This window comes from Pyrgilauda ruficollis, unplaced genomic scaffold (genome assembly GCF_017590135.1).
Source record: "Pyrgilauda ruficollis isolate IOZ18807 unplaced genomic scaffold, ASM1759013v1 scaffold2, whole genome shotgun sequence".
Lineage (NCBI taxonomy): Eukaryota > Metazoa > Chordata > Aves > Passeriformes > Passeridae > Pyrgilauda > Pyrgilauda ruficollis.
The window spans coordinates 4,124,973-4,145,130 of NW_024519206.1; the positions used below are offsets into that span (position 1 = coordinate 4,124,973).

The 20,158-nt window shown below is 40.6% G+C and overlaps 1 protein-coding gene across 2 annotated transcripts; it reads right to left on the reverse strand.

Annotated features, from left to right (window-relative positions):
* Positions 1 to 2,704: 2,704 nt before the first annotated feature.
* Positions 2,705 to 19,683, reverse strand: ASNS (asparagine synthetase (glutamine-hydrolyzing)). Of its 2 annotated transcripts, XM_041466664.1 has the most exons (13): positions 19,326 to 19,467; positions 18,492 to 18,616; positions 17,756 to 18,038; positions 14,223 to 14,460; positions 12,562 to 12,747; positions 12,146 to 12,247; positions 10,017 to 10,144; positions 9,142 to 9,268; positions 7,664 to 7,770; positions 7,223 to 7,323; positions 5,378 to 5,459; positions 4,965 to 5,120; positions 2,705 to 3,672 (listed from the first exon to the last, which is right to left on the reverse strand). In XM_041466664.1, the coding sequence occupies exons 3-13, from the start codon at positions 18,002 to 18,004 to the stop codon at positions 3,463 to 3,465; spliced, it is 1,686 nt and encodes a 561-aa protein (XP_041322598.1). In that variant the 5' UTR covers positions 18,005 to 18,038; positions 18,492 to 18,616; positions 19,326 to 19,467; the 3' UTR covers positions 2,705 to 3,462. The 2 variants fall into 2 exon arrangements, with proteins under 2 accessions (XP_041322598.1, XP_041322599.1); XM_041466665.1 differs by lacking the exons at positions 18,492 to 18,616; positions 19,326 to 19,467 and adding an exon at positions 19,618 to 19,683.
* Positions 19,684 to 20,158: the final 475 nt, after the last annotated feature.

Below are 20,158 nucleotides of genomic sequence, written 5' to 3' on the forward strand. Positions count from 1 at the left end.
TGAGCATAGTGATGGAAAAAACTGGCTGTCCTGCTAGTTTTCTCCTGATGAAAGAGTTTCCAGGTAACAAAAAGACGGAAAGTGGCACTACAGAGAGGAGTGGGTGAAATACCACAGACAGGTCTTAGAAAGCAGCTGTTAATGTACCACCTCCCCTAGCTACAACCCCTACCAACTTGCAGAGAAGCACAGCAGCAAAGACCACCTCTCTCTGCCTCATTCTTCTTTTTCCCTTTGCTGGGAACAAGCTTTTTAAATAAACAAATGAAATTATTCCTTTAAATGAAAATAAATTGAAATTATTCAATTAAAATAAAAATACAATTGCAATTCTGTGCATTATCTGCATCCAGAGACATGCTTACACAAAACCAAGACTTTCTTAACTGCAGCCTTTCCATCAACCACAATGCCTATGTAAATACATAAATAAAAAGCAATATGGCCCAAAATTAGGAACTGTGACAGGCATGGTGCAGGTGGTGCATGTGCTTTGGCTATCCCATGGAAAGGCACTGAAGAACACACAGTGTAACTTGTTACAGAAATAAGCAGCCTCTCCCACAGTTCAGCTGCTCTCTCCTTTGGAGACACTGTTCCATAGCCAGCTCAAACACAGGCTTACCTTGTATGAAATCCTCCTTCCACAACTTCTGTTAATGGGAGCCATGAATTAGATCTCTATCAGAAAAAAATAAGTCCAACCTTCCAAAGACTCTAAAATTGGCTGCTTTTATACTTTACTGTGATTATAAACAGAGTTTCAAAAAATTTTACATAATTTCAAACCATCCCATATCAAAAAACCCTGACCAATGTACTCAGGGCTCCTAAAGTCCTGCCAAGTGCTTCCTGAATCTTACATGCTGGTTTGTACTGGGGAACTTCTCTAGAGAGTCACTGTCAGGAGCACTGGGATGTGGCACAGCCAGGGAGGCTCCACACAAGCAACCAACAGGAGGCTAAAGCAGCACGCAGGCTTTATTAAAGAGATGAAGGGCATGGGGAGCACTGGGCACCCTTAAGCACCTGGCAGGTCTCATACCCTGCAGCGCTCTCTTCAGAACTGCTAACTTCTCATTCATCAAAAGGAGGAAAGATTGCTGTGAGAACAAAATTTAAAACTGAATTAAAATTAAAACAAAACCAAACAAACCCACCCCAAATCAACAAAAAACCCCTACATTTTTTAGCTACTTTGCTAGAACCCTAGATGTTCTCCCTCAGCCCTCATCAGTCCTGCAAGCCAAGCAAATACTCATCTCTGCTTTCCCCATGAGGACCACCAACTTCAGTTCCCATTCCCACCTGACACAATACTCAAACCAATACATTCAAGCTGTCAGAGCCATGCAGATTAATTTTATCCAAAAGAAACAGAGTGAGAAAAAGAGGCCACCACAGCAGGAAGAAAGCTAGAGTAAAACTAGACAAGACAGCATTGCACCCTGCCTCTGCATCCTGTTCCCTCCTGTGACAAACTACAATCATGGCTGCAGCTAGCAAACGATTCTGAGTAGCTGGATGCTTTTGTCTTAAATTTTCTTCTCTGTTCTGTCTTTTTTTTGCCTCAATTTTTATTTTAAAGGGTAAAACAAAGAGAAAATATAGCATCACAGAAAGAAAAAAGGCTATAGAATTCCATAATAGAGAAGGAATGAACAGGTTTTACACTCACAAGACCTTTGACAAGGCAGCAAGCATGGTATTCTTCCTGTGCACATCAGTAAAAAGCTAAAATAACTACATCATCAGTCAAGGATATTGCCCTCGTATATACATCTCCAATGTACCAGGAATTTTTAAAAAATTAGCTGGATTTCCTTGAATGCTGCAATGTTGCAGCAGAAAGTGCACCTGAGCAGTGATCCCAGGATATGTTGAGCCTATTTTCACTTCAGGCAAATACTGTTTTCTTATCACAGAATTGGAAGTTTACAGCGAGTTTACCTGTACACGTCAGTACCTAATCATGTACTCTACACTCCTCTCCCAACTTAAAATATTCTTAACTGTTTCAAAGAAATCCAAAAAGACAAGCACATGGCCCTTAAGTAAAGAAGTTTGCAGGAACATATTACAGACAGCTCAAAAGTGCTGTGATGGCACCAAAAGGTTTCAGTAAAGTTCCTGGGATAGAGATTCAGGATGCAGGATTACAGCAGAGCAACAAACAGACAACCAGTCATTTTGTGAAGGTTTTAAATCAGAACAGCTTATATTTTATCTTTTAAATAAAAAATGGCTTTGGTTTCCTAGTCAAGAGGGACAATAAAGAAGACTTGTTTTCATAAAGAGCATGATGCTAATCAAGACAATCTGCAGCACACATATGTATTTTTGACCACCCTTATACTTAAGTTACCTTCACAAAAGTAACCCACACAGCTAAGTAGTTAATAAAAAGTTATCTTGGGTAAAACTCAGGTGTTCTTTCAGTAGAGTATCAGAAGTTCTTGTGATTTCTGAAGCAGTTTTTCCCCCAGTTTTCCAAGCAAGGCATCTGATCCCATTGTTGTCAGTGATGCTTTGTCCAACTACAACCTACAGTTAACAGGTTTGGTTCACCCACACAGTTGGCCACTTGTAGTTCAGCAGCAACAGTCGACCTTTCTTCATCATACAGGTGGGAAAACTCTCACAATAAATGAAAATTTTCTTAAAATACTTACTCATGCAATTTCCATCAAACTGATACACATCACCCAGTTAACACTCTATTTTTTCAAGAATAATAAATACATTTATAAAAACTTGAGTTAGAAACAAAGACATAACTTGGCTTCCCTTACCCATTCCGCTCTTTGGTAACAGTCACAATATCTTTCAACTGATGGTATATTTACAGAACAGCCAACTGGTAGCTTCAGAGTAACAAATAAGATTGCCATTCATATAATTAACACCCAGCACCATCTCAAAAAACTCTAGAAAGCATCTCTGCATAGCTATGAATATCTAAATACTTTTTGAAAACTAGACCAAGGTTTTCAGGAGTGTGTAGAAGGACATTCAGAATTGAATAACGTAGATACTTCCAAGTCTCTCAGCCAGGAACACAAATCACCAGACAGATAGAGTCCAGCTCCCCTTTGCTCAGATCATCAGCAGCAGTTTGCATCCCTCAGCCTGATTCAAGTCCTCAAAACAGAGCTCACATTAAAATCTATTAAATGAATTCAAGGAAAACTAATACAATCAAAGTTACATAAGGAACAGAGCCGTCAAATAAAGTAATCCCTTGTCCAGAAAGTATTTTCCCATGAATTACAAAGTTTTGGTACAGCAGCGTAAGTTTTTAATAGTACACTAAGAACAGAAAGCTTTCATTTCCAATAGCATTGTCAAAGTACATCTTAAAGATGATTTAAGCTTTAGGTTTGCATAATTTGTTTGGTTTTCTTAAAGCAGAGTGCACACAAAACACTTGCAGCACTTTTATTTGGGGATTATTTGAACAGTCTATTCTTGGGTAGCCGACTTGTAATGTTTCAATGTGCGTGCAGAAGGATCAGTAGCTTTAACCCATCTTGGCATCCAGTAGTGGGGCAGCCAGCTGCTCCGCCCTGAGTAGTGCTTCTCAAAGATCTGGCGGTAGTAATAACTTTCTTTTGTTTTAGGAGGATTGAAAGGATATTTCTCTGCTGCCTTCTCCAGTAAAAGGTCATCAACCTACAGACATAAGAAAAACTCAAGCTGCAAATATCTTCAACTTTTTAAAATACACAAGGATTCACCAACAACTAAACATCCACAGTTTTGAGAAAAAAAAGTCTATTCTAGAGACACAGGTTTGACAGGTCAAACAAACCTGTGTCACCAGCTCACTTATCTTTATGAATATGTAAATGTATTTCCAGGGCTGTTGGTATTTCTCTGCATGACATGTGAAGCCCATTTCTCTGGAACACAACCACCTCTGTCAGTAAGGTCACAGACACTTCTTTCCTAACCTTCCTTTGCAAAAGTGCAAAAACTCAAAGCAGTCATTTTGCCATGTAAGTGGCTTCCTAGGTTGTTTTTGTAGCTTGGGGAAGGGTTGGCTGTTACAATCAACACCAATAACCACGCTCTTAGCAACAGAAGACCTGGGATGCAGAGGCAAAGACACCTGCAGTTGCTAAGTTGGCTGAGAAAGGAAGGATAAATAGTTGCACCAGCTGAGGCAATATCAATTAGCAGTTTTTGCTGCCACCATGCTGTTTAACTTTTCATGTCTGTGAAACAGATTTGCTGCTCCTACAGCAGTACAGGCTCAGAACAGGCAGCAGAACACTGTTGCCTGACCCAACTACTTTCTTGCCTGAGAAGACAGAGAAAGAAAATGGGGAAGAAAGAGTTGGAGGTAGGACAGACAAGCTCCCATCCACAGGCTTGACTACATGTAATCAAGCTCTAGTGTAAAGAGGGTCTTATTCCTTCCTCCCCATGATTAAACCACTTCTGCACTCCAGAGAGGATTATCCTTTGTACAGAGTAAAAATGCTGTAAGTCTTCACTGGTTAACAATGCAAACAGAGGCTCTAAAAAGCAAAAAGGCTTAGCTAGGGATGGCTTTGAAAAATGAATGACGCAAACAAGAAAGTACATTATAAGGTCATTATGTTGTTACTCAGCTGCAGAGTAAGTTCATGCAAGTGCCTTCAGCTGAAGCAGCTGCTTTGTCTGTAATCCAGAAATTGTGTTTGTTGATACGCAATCTAATTTGCAATCCAGACACTTAAATGATGTTCATTTCCTTACACAGTCATTTCTGGCAGGGTCTACCATTTCTTTCTAACTAGGATCACAAATGTCTTTAATCAACTCAGACATCTAAAAGAATATTGATTAAGGTTTATCTTACTCCTGCACAAGTTAACTGCTATATCCAGATTTATTCTCCCAACTAAGCATGTGAGCTGCCTCCCACTGGCAACCATATCTAACACACCTAAGAGAGAAAGGAAAAAGTGTTATTCTACCTGTTGATCAATATAGTCCTGAAGAATGGAAAACCAGGATTTCTTTACTGATGCTATACCATCACTGAAAGCTTCTTTGGGTCTCCAGAGAATTTCTTTGGGAAGTAAATTGGAATCCTCAAAGGACAATCTTAAAAGGTATTTTTCAATTCCATTCTGTTTGTAGAACAAAAAACAATGTCATGAGTCTCAGAAACTGCAGTGCAAAGATCTGGATTTAAACACTTATAAAATGGTTTCTTTTCAAAAGTTTTGGTCAGAAAAGGGCTCCCAACAATTCAATAAAATATTTAAGAGCATGCTTGACTTTGGGTGGAGGACTTAACCATCGAACTCAGCAATCTGGTCATGCTTAGAACACGTATCAGTGAATTTGTAAACATACATTTGCATCCCATCCTAGTTTTATGTACCTTTGGGATTCGCAGTTCTGCTGGCAGAGATAAATAATAAGAAGTAAACCGATGATCCAAAAATGGGACTCTCAGTTCAAGGCTAGGCAGGGGGAATAAACAGAAAAGATACTGAATTAATACAACAAGTCATCTACTTACAAATTTCACAGCTTTTAAGCTTTCCCTGTCTTTCACATAAACACCAGGTTTTCTGCTTTTGCTTGGAACAAATTTCACTTGCAGATTTACAACTACCTGAATTTAATTCACCAATTTGTGAAGTAAGGTGTATGGTCTACACAGATTAAAGACTATGATGTTTTATAATGCCATATGCCCTGGATTTACAGACTACAGTCTATAGGATCTGCAACAACCATTGCAAAATGTATGCAAAAGCACATTTTAAAAAACCCTCTTTCTCTCAGACAACTACCAAGCTGCTCACTAGGATTTGCATCAGCCTTTGTAAACATATCATAGAACCAAGCAAGGACTTCTATATTTCTGAAATCCACATTTGTTTGTATTGTCAAGAAACAACAAAAAGGAGCCCTACAGCATTCACACAAGTTCTCTCTATACCAGTGGTAGATGTACACATACAAAGCCTTCCTGCTTTTGTGTACCACAGCTTCTAAGGACACAGAAGGCAACAAATAAAATGACAGTAACTGCATCTTCAGCAGAAAGAATCCCTCTCGGACTGTCTGCTCAAGAGACATTATGCTGTCCAGCCTCACAAGTGAAAGGAGATCTTATACTGAATCCTAGTAATTTCACTGTCTCTTTAGTTTTTACTCTGATAAAAAGCTTCACCTACTTCAGGTAATACCCACCTTACAAAAAAACCCCAAATTAACCCAATACTGAGTATTCAGTAATCAAATACTGAGGGCTCAGTTTCTCCATATACTAAAAAGATATGCACTGCAAATCTTTACTTATAGTTATTCTTGTTCCTAACTGCAATGGTAGTTTCATCCTTTCCTCTCTACTCTTAATTCTTCTCCCTTTTCTCTGTAAATCTGAACTCCTTAAATTCTGTTCTAATTTGTTCATACAAGGGTTCTTTCTTCCTAGCAGCAGGTCCAAAGAAAAACAAAAGCATGTGGTATTAAACAGCCTTCAAAGTGTGGTGAAAATTTTCAGCACAAAACAAATTATAAGGCAAATGGCAGGTCTCCTGCACTAGTAAAGAGAAGCGTAAGAAAATTGTAGAAGGCTGGGCAAGTAATTTTGTGGCAGGATCAATATACAACAAAAGCTCCCCAACAGACAAGTTGTTTGCTTTGCCAAAGATACAATTTTTTCTTACCTACAGACAGCTTTCCAACATTGTTCTCAGTTTAATTAACGTATTTCTTTTAGTAAAATGCTTCTGTTTAGTATAACAATACTATTTTCTACAGCACTCAATTTGGAGATTCTTCAAGGTATCAGTTACACAGATTGAATCCTAATCTCTTTATTACAGACAGCTACCTAATGCACATATCTTTTTCAGTATGTTGCTTTAGTTCTGACGATCATCAGATTCAAGATTTCTCTTTGCCTAAACCTCCAAAGACCCCAAAATTAAATACAAGTTTGCCTTCGCTCCTTAACTCAGAATACTTGTATTTCTAATTCACTGCTTCTGTAAAGACCAGTACAGTCCCAGACAAAAAAATATTTCAGCTGGCAACACAGTGAGCCCTATAGTTACAGATCAGATTAAATTTGGCAGCGTGCTTTACTGTTGCTCACATTCCTTAAGACAACAACTTCATGTTGGCATACAAATCCTCAGCAGTCTTTTCCTGCCTAATCTTCTTTTGCTTTTAAATTATGAGTGCTCAGCATGCATGGGAATACATTTACCCATGTGCTGCAGTGGTTCTGTCTGCACGAAGTACATCAAACAGGTAGAGCTCCTTCAGAAGCCTCTCACTCTCTTCTGCTGCTTCCTCGGGAGATGGTGCCTGAAAACAAACATAGCATGGAGCACATAGGTGCAACACAGCTGCACTGAGGGAACCACTGCTGGCTGTCCTGCATTTGAATCGCAGTGATCACCAAGTGATCTCAAAACCAGCAAAAACTACATACAAGAAATAACATTCTCAGGAACTGCTGAAGATTAAGAAAGCTATTTTTAGATTATTAAATCCCTTGGACTTTATGCCACCCCAGAAGAAAAACTCAATAAATATACAGTTATGACAACTCTCAAACATCACACTTTGAGGTATTACAGATGTTCTGTTGAAAGGCAGAAGAAGCAGCTAACTCAAGGGCATTCTGTACAGTGAATATATTTACCTTATGGAAATATATATATCCTTGTGTCAGCTCATCTGATCCTTCTCCTGAAAAAATGACCACACTGTCTGTTTTCTTCCGAATATACTTGGAGACAAGATACATACCTTAAAAAAAAGTATAAAGTGATTAAAGCACATCCACATACCTGATGCTATATGAAGCTAGTAGTCTAAAATTTAGCATTTTAGAAATTTGTCTCCTACACTACTTCCTTCTGTAGCAAAAAAATGATATAAAGTAGCATCTCATTATTACTCAAAGCCACCAACAGCCACACTAAGTTGGTGCTGCAAATATATCTAAACTGTGTATTTACACTTGGCCCTGAAAATATCAGAAAGATGTGTCTACTTGTGATCCTGGGAACACTGGAGAATTCCCATGGGAACACAGAGTGGAGTTCTTCTTGTTCAAACTCCATTTGAAATTAAGTGTGTGATTAATTCCAGCACAGTGCTGAAGAAACCTTGTAGCCTTGGGGAAAAGCAAAAGTTGCTGTTTAACTCTCTGCCACTCTGAGTTGAACTGGATGAAGACCTTTTTTCAATTTCTTTTGTAAAGAGTATTTTATAAAACAGAATTATGCCTTCCACTCTATGCATCTTTCTAAATGGGATGTTTTTATAACAAAAGTATTACAAATCTAAAGAGAAGGATCTAATTCATTATTCTACTAAGCAGCAAATCTCAAAGAAAAAAATGACAGAAAAAAAGTTTTTACTAAATGCTTTAATTTTTAAAGAAATGCATTCATTATTTCATGTTGCTAAAACTTCCTCCCATCTTCATGGAGGAAATTCCACCCAGAAAGTTCAGTTTCAAAAACTGTGTTGCCTATTTGGCTTCATAACTCTTTTATGATGTCACAAGATTAACTGGGTAAAATTCTGTAGTTTGCATTACCCAAAAGGTTCCATTGGATTAGGAGTTTTCCCCTCCTCCAGGGAACCAGTCCTCAGGCTGGGACTGCTTTGTTAGAAGCTGCTAATGACTCCTTCACTTCTCAGAATCCAGTGTACATTATAAGAACCTGTGTTACTAAACCTTTGTTACCAAAGAGCAATAATAAAGACTTCACATTAGTATCAAAATTATGCAAGAAAAGGGTAACCATGATTTGCTATCATAATATTCAGTAACTCAGAAAACATGTGAGTTTCTCCCTTCCTCCAAGGTACATATTTACTAGAGCAGAAAACTTGGACTTGCAGATCTAACATTTCTTCTCCATGTAACTATTGCTTTTCATCTCAAAGCTTCAAGAACAGTTCTTGACAGTTGCTTTGTGCAGTCAGGGACTTGTAAATAACTGCTTTTGACTCAGTGTGGTATCACAGATAGGTCTGGGTACCAGAACTTTGGATCCCAGCCCCCAGATTCTGTGCCAGCTGGCGATCTAATAGATGACCATTTAAGTTTGCATAAAATTTTACTTGGGTGATATAAACCAAAGATTGCCATTAAAATTATCTTACCAATGGAAGCTCTTATTGTTGTTATATCGTAGGTTTCCAACGAGAAGATAACTTCCTCAATTGCCTGAATCCCCTCTTCAGTATTAAGTATTACTTCATGATGTTCACTGCCTATATGTGCTGCCACCTGTTTGCAAAAGGTCAAAATAATGCATCACTTTTCAACTAAAACATTTTATAAACATACATTTTCTTTAAAGCAAACACATTTAGCAAAAGCACCAGCTCTCTTCCACTACAATGAAAATTATGACATTAGGCCGAGAAAAGACAATACTTAGCAGACCTCTGACTTGCAGTGGTATGTTCACCAGAGAGACTATAGTCTTTTTAATTACAGTGTTCAATCATGATTGCAACAGATCATCCAGCTGCTTGCCTAAAACGTTAACAGAATCTGTAGAAGCTCTAAATACTCCAGATATCTGCCCTTAGGAGAAAAAGCAGCATCACAAAAGTGATGAAAGCCTGCATAGTACCCCAGATGCCAAAAGGTTTGTACAAAACTGTAATAATTAACTTACAATACTTAACATATACACAAATGCCTCAGTATAGGAACCGTAACAGGGAGACCTACCCTAAAACCCAGAGGCAGAACTGAGACATGTCCAAAATACTGCCCTTTTGACAACGCAAGGGGATTCTGTCATGAAAGTTTTCCAAACCCAAGAGAAACAGGTAAGGTTCCAGTAGCCGCTTTTGTAAGATTAAGCAGCAAGTGTTGTACTAAATTATTTACTGCAAACTGATTTACATCATAGCAATAAATGAATTTTCAGTGTTACTATTAATGTCATACCACGAAGTTAGCACAATTAATATACACTGTTTAGCATTCAGTAGCTCAGAACAAACAGCAATGCTTAAGATACCTTTCTGGCAGCAAGTAAGTCAGGACTGTTTTCCATTCCAATTGCAAAGGTTTGTAATGGATAATTGATGTTGATTTCTTTCATCAGTTTCAGAAGAACAGCTGCAACCAAGCTGGAATCTAAGCCCCCTGCCAAAAAAACAAATCATCTGATTAGGTGTGTGAATGATGTTTTGCTTCCCCCTTAAGGAATCTAGATACTGGAATCCTATGAGTGGGCTTCATTTTTAAGCTGTGTGAATACAAGGTACTTCTCATACAAGTGCATATTTACCTATGTTAATAAAAAATCAGGCAACTTTAGTGGAACAACGTCAGTAACAGTTATCAGTACTTTTGGTGTCAGAAGCATCAGTGGAACTCCTTACTTAGGATAAACAGAAAGTATACTGAACACATTGTACTACTAGAGAATATGCCCCTTCTCAGCTCTACTAAATGGGATTTATAGTCTCCATTTTAAAACCACTCCCTATCTTCCTTTTACCTACACATTTGACAGTCAACTGACAGGACTACGGATTTTTTTTTTTTTTTGTTTGCTGTAAGGAAAGTAATAGAATGCTTAGTGTAAGGGTTCCACTCTTCATTCTTTTTTTTTCCTCCTCTTCTTTCTAGAGGGGAGTGAAACGATTTGAACAGTTTGGATACAATCAGAAAATAAAACCAAGAAGATGCACAAGCTGCCTAAATGTACTCTTAAGGATCCACCTTCTAATTATCATGAACTAGTTCTGCTAATCCTTGGCTAATTCTACTTGCAGCTCTCCTACAGAGTACTGAGCAAAACACAGATGCCCACATCTGCCTGCAGTTCTGACAAGCATGAGGCAAAACCCTCTTCTCTTTGTTTCCCATAGTCTGCATGTGTTTTTTCAGCTAAGTGCATTAGCATCAATTCCCACCCTGACCCCCTTTGTAGACATGCTATCTAGAAAAAATATTTCCTGTTAAAATTACATACAAATTCTGAGAAAAGGAGAGCACAGAAAACTGAGTGCTCAGGATGCGGAAATCAGGAAAATAAAACCCAGGTTTTCCACTGTGACACTCAAGAATTCCCTCTGTGATTAGAAACAAAAGCAACATCTGTGATGTTCCAAGCATACACAAAATTGTGAAGCACTGAGATACTCTGATATTATTTATACCAGTACGAGCATGTAGTTTTGCTTCCTACATGCGCATCTGAGGAGCTGCTGACTGCCTTCTAATTTGATATTTGAAATTTGGGGTTTAAACAAGCTTTTTTACTGAAACTGAGATCTTTCAACTCTATATATCTTCCTATTTAATTTACCTTCTTCCTACTTTTTATAACCGCATAGTAAAGAAATGGTCCAGCAGTATCTCCTGGTCAGTTCTCTCTCATTCAGATGCACATTTAATAGGATTCATGACAAATGAGTGTAATTACTGTTGCCCAGTAAATGCATGAAAAGCATTCCAGAACTCTAACCACAAGTACCAAGTGCCAAACAAACACAGGAAATAAGGTGTCAGACCATAGTTACAGAGCCTTAGCTCTGTAAAACTGAACTATCTGATGACAATAGTGATCAGCTAAGTGAGTGAACAACTTTCTGTACCACAAGCTGTTACCTTATCTGCAAAAGAGTGTAGCAAATAATTTTGGTCCAGATGGTCTCCTGTAATATGGTAAATTAAGGAAGTTTAGGATAGAGACTAAAGCAAAGCTGGCAAGTAAGAATTCTCCTGCTTCTGAAACATGTCAAGGCTTTCTTCTAGGTTCAATCTGTGCAAAGTGAACATAGTAATTAATTTTCTTTTTAGACCAACCTAATCATAAATCTCATGTATTTAAGAATATTGAGTGATTTTCAACAGGAACACTATATTTATTTGTCTTATTTAAAAATGTTCGGTGTCTCAATAAGCCACGATCCCAGCCCAGAGTAAACTTTAAAAACATAACACTTTCAAGATACTTGTACACTGGAAAACTATTCCAAACTAATAAGTTCTCTGCTGCCTGTTTTAAAAGTCAAGTGAAGATTCAGATCACTCCAGGTACATTGCAGCAGAACAGCCAACATACTTTCCTTTAACTACTAGAGGATGGGCAAAAGAGAGAAAAGGCACAGAATCATTGTGGTTCTTGCTACTAACCTGACAGAAGACAACCAATCCTTCTGTGAGCCATCAGACGTTTTCTAACAGCATTTTCAAAGAGAATACGGATGTTGCTTTTCACTGTGTCAAGGTCAAAACCTGCTCAGAAAAAAGAAAAGAGAAGGGTAAAAGATGTCCAAAAAGTGTTACTTAGACTCTGTTGGATGATGCTAACTCAGAAACAAAGAAATTTGTCTGAATGTTCTTTGATAACAAGGACACTCAAGTCCATCTTTCTACATGACCGCCTACAAAAACAATTCTAAAGTCCTTACATGTTAAAGGTTCTTACAGATTGTTTTTTTTTTCTTAAATGGTACTTTTTTAAACCAATCAATGCAAATTTTACATTCCAAGATTACGATTTTTTCACTTTTAAATCAGAGTAAGTAGCAAAATCTTTGCTGTACTACCTGAAGGCAGAGCTTCCACTGTATCACATGCAACATGGAGTGGTTCATCTTTACAGCTATGAAATTTTACTAATTCCACTGATGCAACCTTGCCAGAGGGCTTTAAGTCCAACACTTCATAATGACCCGGAAGAAACGGTTCCACTTTAGAACACAAGGATGTTGAATGCTTTAAGTTGATAAGTCCTACACATAAAATGGGAAAAAAGAAAAATGTAAGAGTTCTTAACTTAAAATGGTTAAGTTATACCTCACTCAACAGCCTCTCTACTAAAACTATATACAAATATTTTATGTTGATCCTAAATCTAGTATTAAAAAAATATCCTTCTGAGTCACCATCAGTCCTGGCCAGAGCATGATTCTGCTTCCAGCAGGATGTACATGTAGATCTGAGCCCTCTCAAGCTGAAGCAGATAGCAGAGAAAGCAAACCAACAAGTTTTACTAATTGGCAAGTAGCAATTTATCCCTGTGAGCACTAGGAAGAACACTTTTCTAACTGACTACATTATGGCCAGGTCAAGGTATAGTATGTTTAGGAGAATTTGAATGACAATTATTAATTAATTTTGTGTTTAAAATTAAGTGTAGTCAACCTAACAAGGAGTTTGCAATAATAAACAACATCACTATAGTGATTGCTTAATTGACATATATTTAGTAATTTCAAAACTCATCAGCTCTAGACTGATCTACTCCACTGCAATTGAATGCCAGGTATAACTTGCAGCCAATCCTCATTTCCATTCCCCCTGTGAAAGAGGATGTTTTGCATTTACTGCAAAAGGCATCACCTGGATGCCTCTTGGGAACATCCTCAAAAGGGACACTGAGTTGCTGTTAGAGAGGGACTGGCAATTCACTGTGACTGTTACAGGACACAGTCTCCAAAACATTCACTTCCCTTCTCTCTTCACAAGCAACAGAAATGGTGCAGCTCTTAGTATTACTACATAGTACTATTAGAAGAGTCAACCTACACTGGAGTCTGATAATAAAACAGATATACAATATATTGGACAGAAATAATTATGAAAGTCAATCTTAGCCAAAGTGCATTTTAGGCAATAAACTCCCTTTTGACACTGTTTGGATTTGTTTGAGATAGTGCCAAGATTAGAGATAATTACTTTAAAAGAGAGAGCAATGATGTGTCATCTCAAACAAAAAAAATCATCATCAAATAAAGTATGTAATTCTGGGAAATAACCCAATGCTGCAATAAATTTCAGCAGGGTTTCAAAATTCCTGGTTTTTACAGATTAGCAGTTCTTGTGGTATAATTACCTAGTTCACTACATAACACCAAGACCAAAATCTAATATAATTTATTGTAGCATAAGGCTAGTCTAAGTCAATAGACTATATTTAACCGTGACCTTACATAAAACATCATCTTGAGTTCAATCCTGCTATGACTCCAGAACACAAAAACTTCCAGTTAAACAAGTAAGTTATTTTAGAAATATTAAGGACAATCAAACATCTTGGATGTTTTTATTTTAATTATGTGGAGTTCTTACATTACTAAATATAGCTGATATATTACTGAACTTACTTTTCTTTTTCTCTTCACACTAAGAAGAAAAGCCCAACAAAGAAGTTTGTCTCCAAAGAAACATCTAAGATTATTTAGCCACTAAACACAACTGGCTTTACCTTTTGCCTCAGAACAGACACCCAAAAATCCATCATCAGTCAGCACCTTAAACAGTGGTCTGACTCCATAGGTATCTCTTGCCAGAAACACTTTTCTGTTTGCAGTGTCCAGAAGGATGAAAGCAAATACACCATCTAGCATGGATGCTGTTTGTTCTATTCCTCCTCTGTTGTAGAGATGAAGGATAACCTCACCATCCACTAATGTTTGATAGTCAAATCCAAACTGCTTCTGCAGCTAAAAAAAAAAATATATAAAGAAAAACATAAATAAGCATTTGCAAACACTAGCTGCTTATTAATTGTTTCATAACAATAATCTTCTATGTAAAATCACAGTTTAAAAGTTATATAAATATTTCTGACAAAGAAGGAAATTATACTTTTGCGTTCAAAGTTGTACTGGGTTTGCGTGGCCTGGCTTTGGTAGTGGAGGGACAACAAGGGTGGCTTCTGTGAGACACTGCCAGAAGATTTCCCCCCATCTGGCAGAGCCAAAGTCAGCTGGCTCCAGGACGGACCCATCACTGGCCAAGGCTGAGTCAATCAGGAATGACAGTAATGCCTCTGTGATAACATTTTCAAGACTAAAGAAAAGTTATTGTGCAGATGTAACTGCGGCCAGAGAAGAGGGGATGAGACCATAAGGAGAGGAACAGCCCTGCAGACACAGAGGTCTGTGGAGAAGGAGGAGCAGGAGGTGCTCCAGGTGCCAAGCTGGATTCCTCTGCAGTCCACGGTGCAGCCCAAGGTGAAGCAGCTGTGTCCCACAGCCCACAGAGGATGATGGGGATGCAGAGATCCACCCACAACCCATGGAGGAGCTCCACACTGGAGCAGGTGGATGCCGGAGAGGAGGCTGTGAACCCATGGGAGACCCATGCTGGATCAGGCTCCTGGCAGGGACCTGCAGGCATTTGGAGAGAGGAGCCCATGATGGAGCAGGTCTCCTGGTAGGACTTGTGACCCTGAGTGGGACCTATCCTGCAGCAGCTGTGCCTGGAGGAAAGCACCCTGTGGCAGAGGGACCCATGCTGGAGCAGTCTGTGGAGAACTGCTGCTGTAGGACAGACTCATGCTGGAGAAGTTTGTGGAGGACTGTGGGAGGGACCCCACACTGGAGAAGAGGAAGAAACCTCCTTCAGCAGTGGCAGGAACATGATGTGATAAACTGACCATAACCACCATTTCCTGTTTCCCTGTTGGGGAGGAGATGATAGAGCTTGGGAAGGAGGAAGGGGTAGAGGGAAAGTTTCTTTTTTCAAGGCTTATTTTACCTCTCATTACCCCACTCTGATTTTGTTGGTAATAAATTTAATTTAATTTAATTTCCCCAAGTTCATTCAGTTTTACCCATTACAGTATTTGGTGAGTGATCTCCCCCACTCCTTAGCTCATGAAGCTTTACTCAGTTTTACCCATGACAGTATTTGGTGAGTGATCTCCCCCAGTCCTTAGCTCATGAAGCTTTAGTTGTATTTTCTCTCCCCATCCACTTTTTGAAGGGAAGCTTTGGTGGGTGCCTGGCATCCAGCGAGGGGCAACCCACTACAAAAATTTAACCCAGGATCATCTCTTAGGCAATGAGACCAACAATGCAGTCTTGAGCAATTCACATTAAGGCAAGTTTTCAAGGATACACTTCTGAGGATGTGAAACTGCAAACCCATGGTCTTCACAAGCACTAGCCAGCCACTGTGTAAGAAAAACCACTGAACTCAAAACACACAGACATGTGCAACATCTCTGCAGAGTAAAGTACTTTGGAAATAATATTTGGTTTACTTATGCAGTCACTACAATTCCTCAGCTTTTTTTATGCAGAGAATTTCCTTCTGCCTCATCTTCCTCCATTCCTCAAACCATTCCTTTCACTCTGACTGTGCATATAGAATGGGAAAGGAAGAAATTAGTTGTCAGACTTAAGTCAGATCAAATATTCTTCATGTTCTTCTGGAGCTACTCTTAATAGTCCTTTCAATACATACAAAACAAAGGGAAAGGAAGTGCTTTGCTAAAACTCCAACAAGCCAAAAAAAAACACAAACCCAATGCTTTAACATTTTAAGTTCCTTGGTTTTAATTGTTACTTATGGGTAAAATTGGCAGTCTTAGATCAAACACTGTAAATGTTAAAATAAGTAAGTCATTGCCCTGAGGAAGGCACCTGTTTCACCAGTGATCCTTTCTTAGGTAGGTTTCAGCCACAAACTTCAAAGAAAAATCTCATTATAAAGAAAGAGGGTACACAATGTAATGACAACAACCAAACAAATTCCTGTAGATGGCAATGCAAGTGTTGTACAGTTAAGGTCCCCTCAGGACTGTGTGCAGCATGACTGAGAGTAATTCTTACTGTTTTCAACAGCAGAAAAGCCACAGAGCAAAACACTGCGAGTAGTACAGACTGGTGGTACAACAGATTTCACACATACTGCAGGACAAAGTCTCACCCTTCAAACAGCCAGATACTGAAGACTGGGGAAAAAAATTAAATCTCCTGGCTATTCAGTCAAATTCCTAATGACATTACTAATGTCACTGATGTGACTGACAGCAGCCTGATATGACTTTAAAAAATGTGACATTAGAAATGCTATAAAATTAGCATTAGAAGTACTATAATATCTCAGATTATTCAAATATGAGAGGTTTCTGAAGCTACCACACTTAGTATGGGACACATTTTACACATTGATTCAGCATGATTCAGAATCAGACACAATTTTAAGCTGCTTTTTACATCAAATTCAGATGATCTGAATCATCCTGCCAATACAGTCAGCATGGACATCTCAGCACAGGGACTGAGGAACACTGACAGTGTTGAGCAGCAGCATCACATCCATCAGAGACATTTAGCACCTTCAGGAACTATGTAAGAGTTGCTACTTGTTTTGTGCCTAAGAGACTTAGGTGGCTCTCAAAAACCTCACAAAAAACCTGACTTCTGCTGCAGACACCTAAGGACTTCCATGGCATACAGGAAACATCTCCCCAAGGCTTACTGCTTTTATATAAATATGTAAGCATGCATACTATGCATCACTATATCTTAAATGACATATCCCATCCAGATTGAGAGGCAATAATAAAAATGCAATACCCAACAACTTGGGAGAATGACGACCCAAAACAACTGAAGAACAAGACAGACTAAAAGCATTAGTATTATGAAGAAAGAAGAAGGGGAGAAAGAGGCTTGAAATGCTTCTCCCCAAGAGATAATGAAGAATGTGTCTTAACTTTCAATTGAACAAACCTGAAGATGTAAGTATTTATTGCCCTTCTTGTTAATTAAAAAGTGATTTTTCAGTATTAAAGATTAAGTATGTTGCTAAACAAGCTACCAGATTCACAGCTCATTGAGATAATTTACTTCCTTTTAAAGACTAGTTCTTTGCTAATTTTCCCATTTCTTTTCTGATATGCTAGTCCAACACATTTTAAAGATGTTCTGAATATCCACTGGTCTTGAAATAAAAAAAAGAAAATTTTTTTTAAAATTGCCTTACCATGTATACAACACTTACCTGTTTGAAATTGTAGATTTCTCCATTGTAACACAGCCACAGGTATGGGAACTTCTTTACCCGGATAGGCTGCATCCCATATAACTGATCAACAACCGCCAGCCGGTGGAAACCAAAACAACAGTTGGTGAAGCCATTGACGTTCTCAAAACGAAATGCATCAGGACCTCTGTGTGCTATCTTCATGGCACTTAGACACTGCACAGAAAGGCACTCATCGCTCCCAAACAGGGCCCAGATACCACACATTGTGAGACTCTTCTTCTACCTGCACGTGGACAACCTGTTCAACAGAGACATGATCACTGTAAGCAGGAGCTGACACTTTGTACTGGGTCTGGCTGAGAGGGAGCTCATTTGCCCCTCAGCGTGCTGTGTTTTGTGTTGGTAACACAGCAGTTTTGGCTACTGCTGACCAGGGCCCACACAGCATCAATGCAAGCCAACATTTCCCTCTCACCAGAAGGCTGGGAGCAGGCAAGATCTTGGAAGGCAATGTAGCCAGGACAGCTGACCTAAACTATCCAAAGGGACATTCCATGTCTGATGTCCGCCCAGATAAAAGATTTAAGGGAAAGGAGCATAAAGGCAGAGCAACTACTATGTGTGCTGAAGCCCTGCTTCCCAGGAAGTGGCTGGACATCGCTTGCTGATGGGAATGAGAGAATAAAATCTTTGTTTTTTCCTTTTGCTTGTGCATGATTTTCACTTTTCCTTAAAAGTAAACTACCTTTACCTCAACCCATAAGGTTTTTTATTTTTCATCATGTTTTCTTGCCCCTCATTCCATCCTGCTGAAGAGGGAAGTGATAGTGCCTTGGTGAGCACCTGACATCCAGCCAAGGTCAACCCACCACACACCTGAAAACCACAGATAACAGATGTAGGCTATTAATCACTTAACTGTCAAGATGCCTGATAAAAAGAATAGCAGACTTATTAACATGAAGTAAAACCTGGCTTGCTCAAGGTATGATAAGCAAATTTTAGCCAGCAAGAAAATAGGTTTAAGTTTTACCTTTAGATCCAGCAAGACTATCTATGACTTTTTATTTATAGAGCACGAATAGAACAAATCATTACTGGTCATAGAGTATGTTAAAGCAGAAACATTAAACATCCTTTCAGTTTGCTGCCTTTACATTCAAAGGGGGTTTGTACAAAGAGGGAGGCTCTTTAGCAAAACCTGCAGTGACAGGACAAGGGGGAACTGTTTCGAGCCCAAGGAGCACAGGTTTAGACCGGAGTTCCCCATCGGCGGCGCGGCAGGCCCCGAGGCAGAGGCGCGGCGGGAGCAGCGCTGCTGCAGCGCGGCGTCTCCGGAGGCACACACGGGCCTTGCCTCTGAGCCCTACCCCAGAGCACGTGTGCTCCAGCTGGGACCGCCCGACCAAGCCAGGTCGCTGGAGACAGCAGCCCAAGGCGGCCTCAGGGCTGAAGTTCAGAGAGCCACAAAGCCCACAGCTGGGGACACACGGGCGCGAAGCGTGCCAAGGAGAGCACGGCACCGCAACAACACTGCTCCGCCTCCCACATCTGTCCCATCTGGACATGCGATGGCGCTGCGGACCTCAGCCTCAGCACATGGAGCTGGGCTTTCCCACCATCTGGAGCGGCCTCCTGGCAACCAGCGGTCTCTGAGCGACCGCGGGCACCCGGGGCAGGTTCCCTCTGCGCACCCGCTCCCCTCGGGCCCTTCCACACAGCCGCCCCTTCCTCCGGCGGCCGCCGCGCATCCCCCCGCCGCTCCCTGGCCAGCCGGCGGCAGGAGGCCGAGTACCGCGGCAGCTCCCCCGGACGGCAGCCCCTCCGGCCGGCCCTGCCCGCCGCGGCCCCGGGCCGCTCCCGCCGCGCTGCCTTACCCGGTGCTGGCCGCCGGCGCACGGAGAGCCGCCGTCCGCGCCGCGCCGGGGAACGGAGGAGGCGGGCCCGGCGGCCGCGGCTCCGCCCCCGCCGGCCCCTGCTGTTGAAACACGCCGCGAAGTTTCATCATGCGCTTCCTCGTCCTGCCCTGGCCCACGGCCGTAGTCGTATCTCCGTGTGCAGCCGGCGTGGGCTGCCCCGCGGCAGGGCAGCGGCTCGCAGGCCGAGCGGCGCCGGCTCCGGCACCTGCCCCGGGCCGCTGTGGGGAAAGCGAGCGCCGGCAGGCGCCGCTGGGCGCTCTGGGTGTCGTGGGCTCGGGCGGGCGATTTGTAACTCTCAGAAATCCTGTCCCTGCAGGGGTGCTCCGAGCCCTGCCTTGTGTGGTGTCTGTGGAAAAGAGCTAAGGCACTGCCCTAAAGCTGCTTTATTTGTGAAGAGGCAAGTCCATGCGAAATTCACACCTTTGGAGGCGTTTGCCGAGGATGTACGATTTTTCTGTGCAAAACTAAGTTCTGAATCGTAGACATGATGAGTAAAACA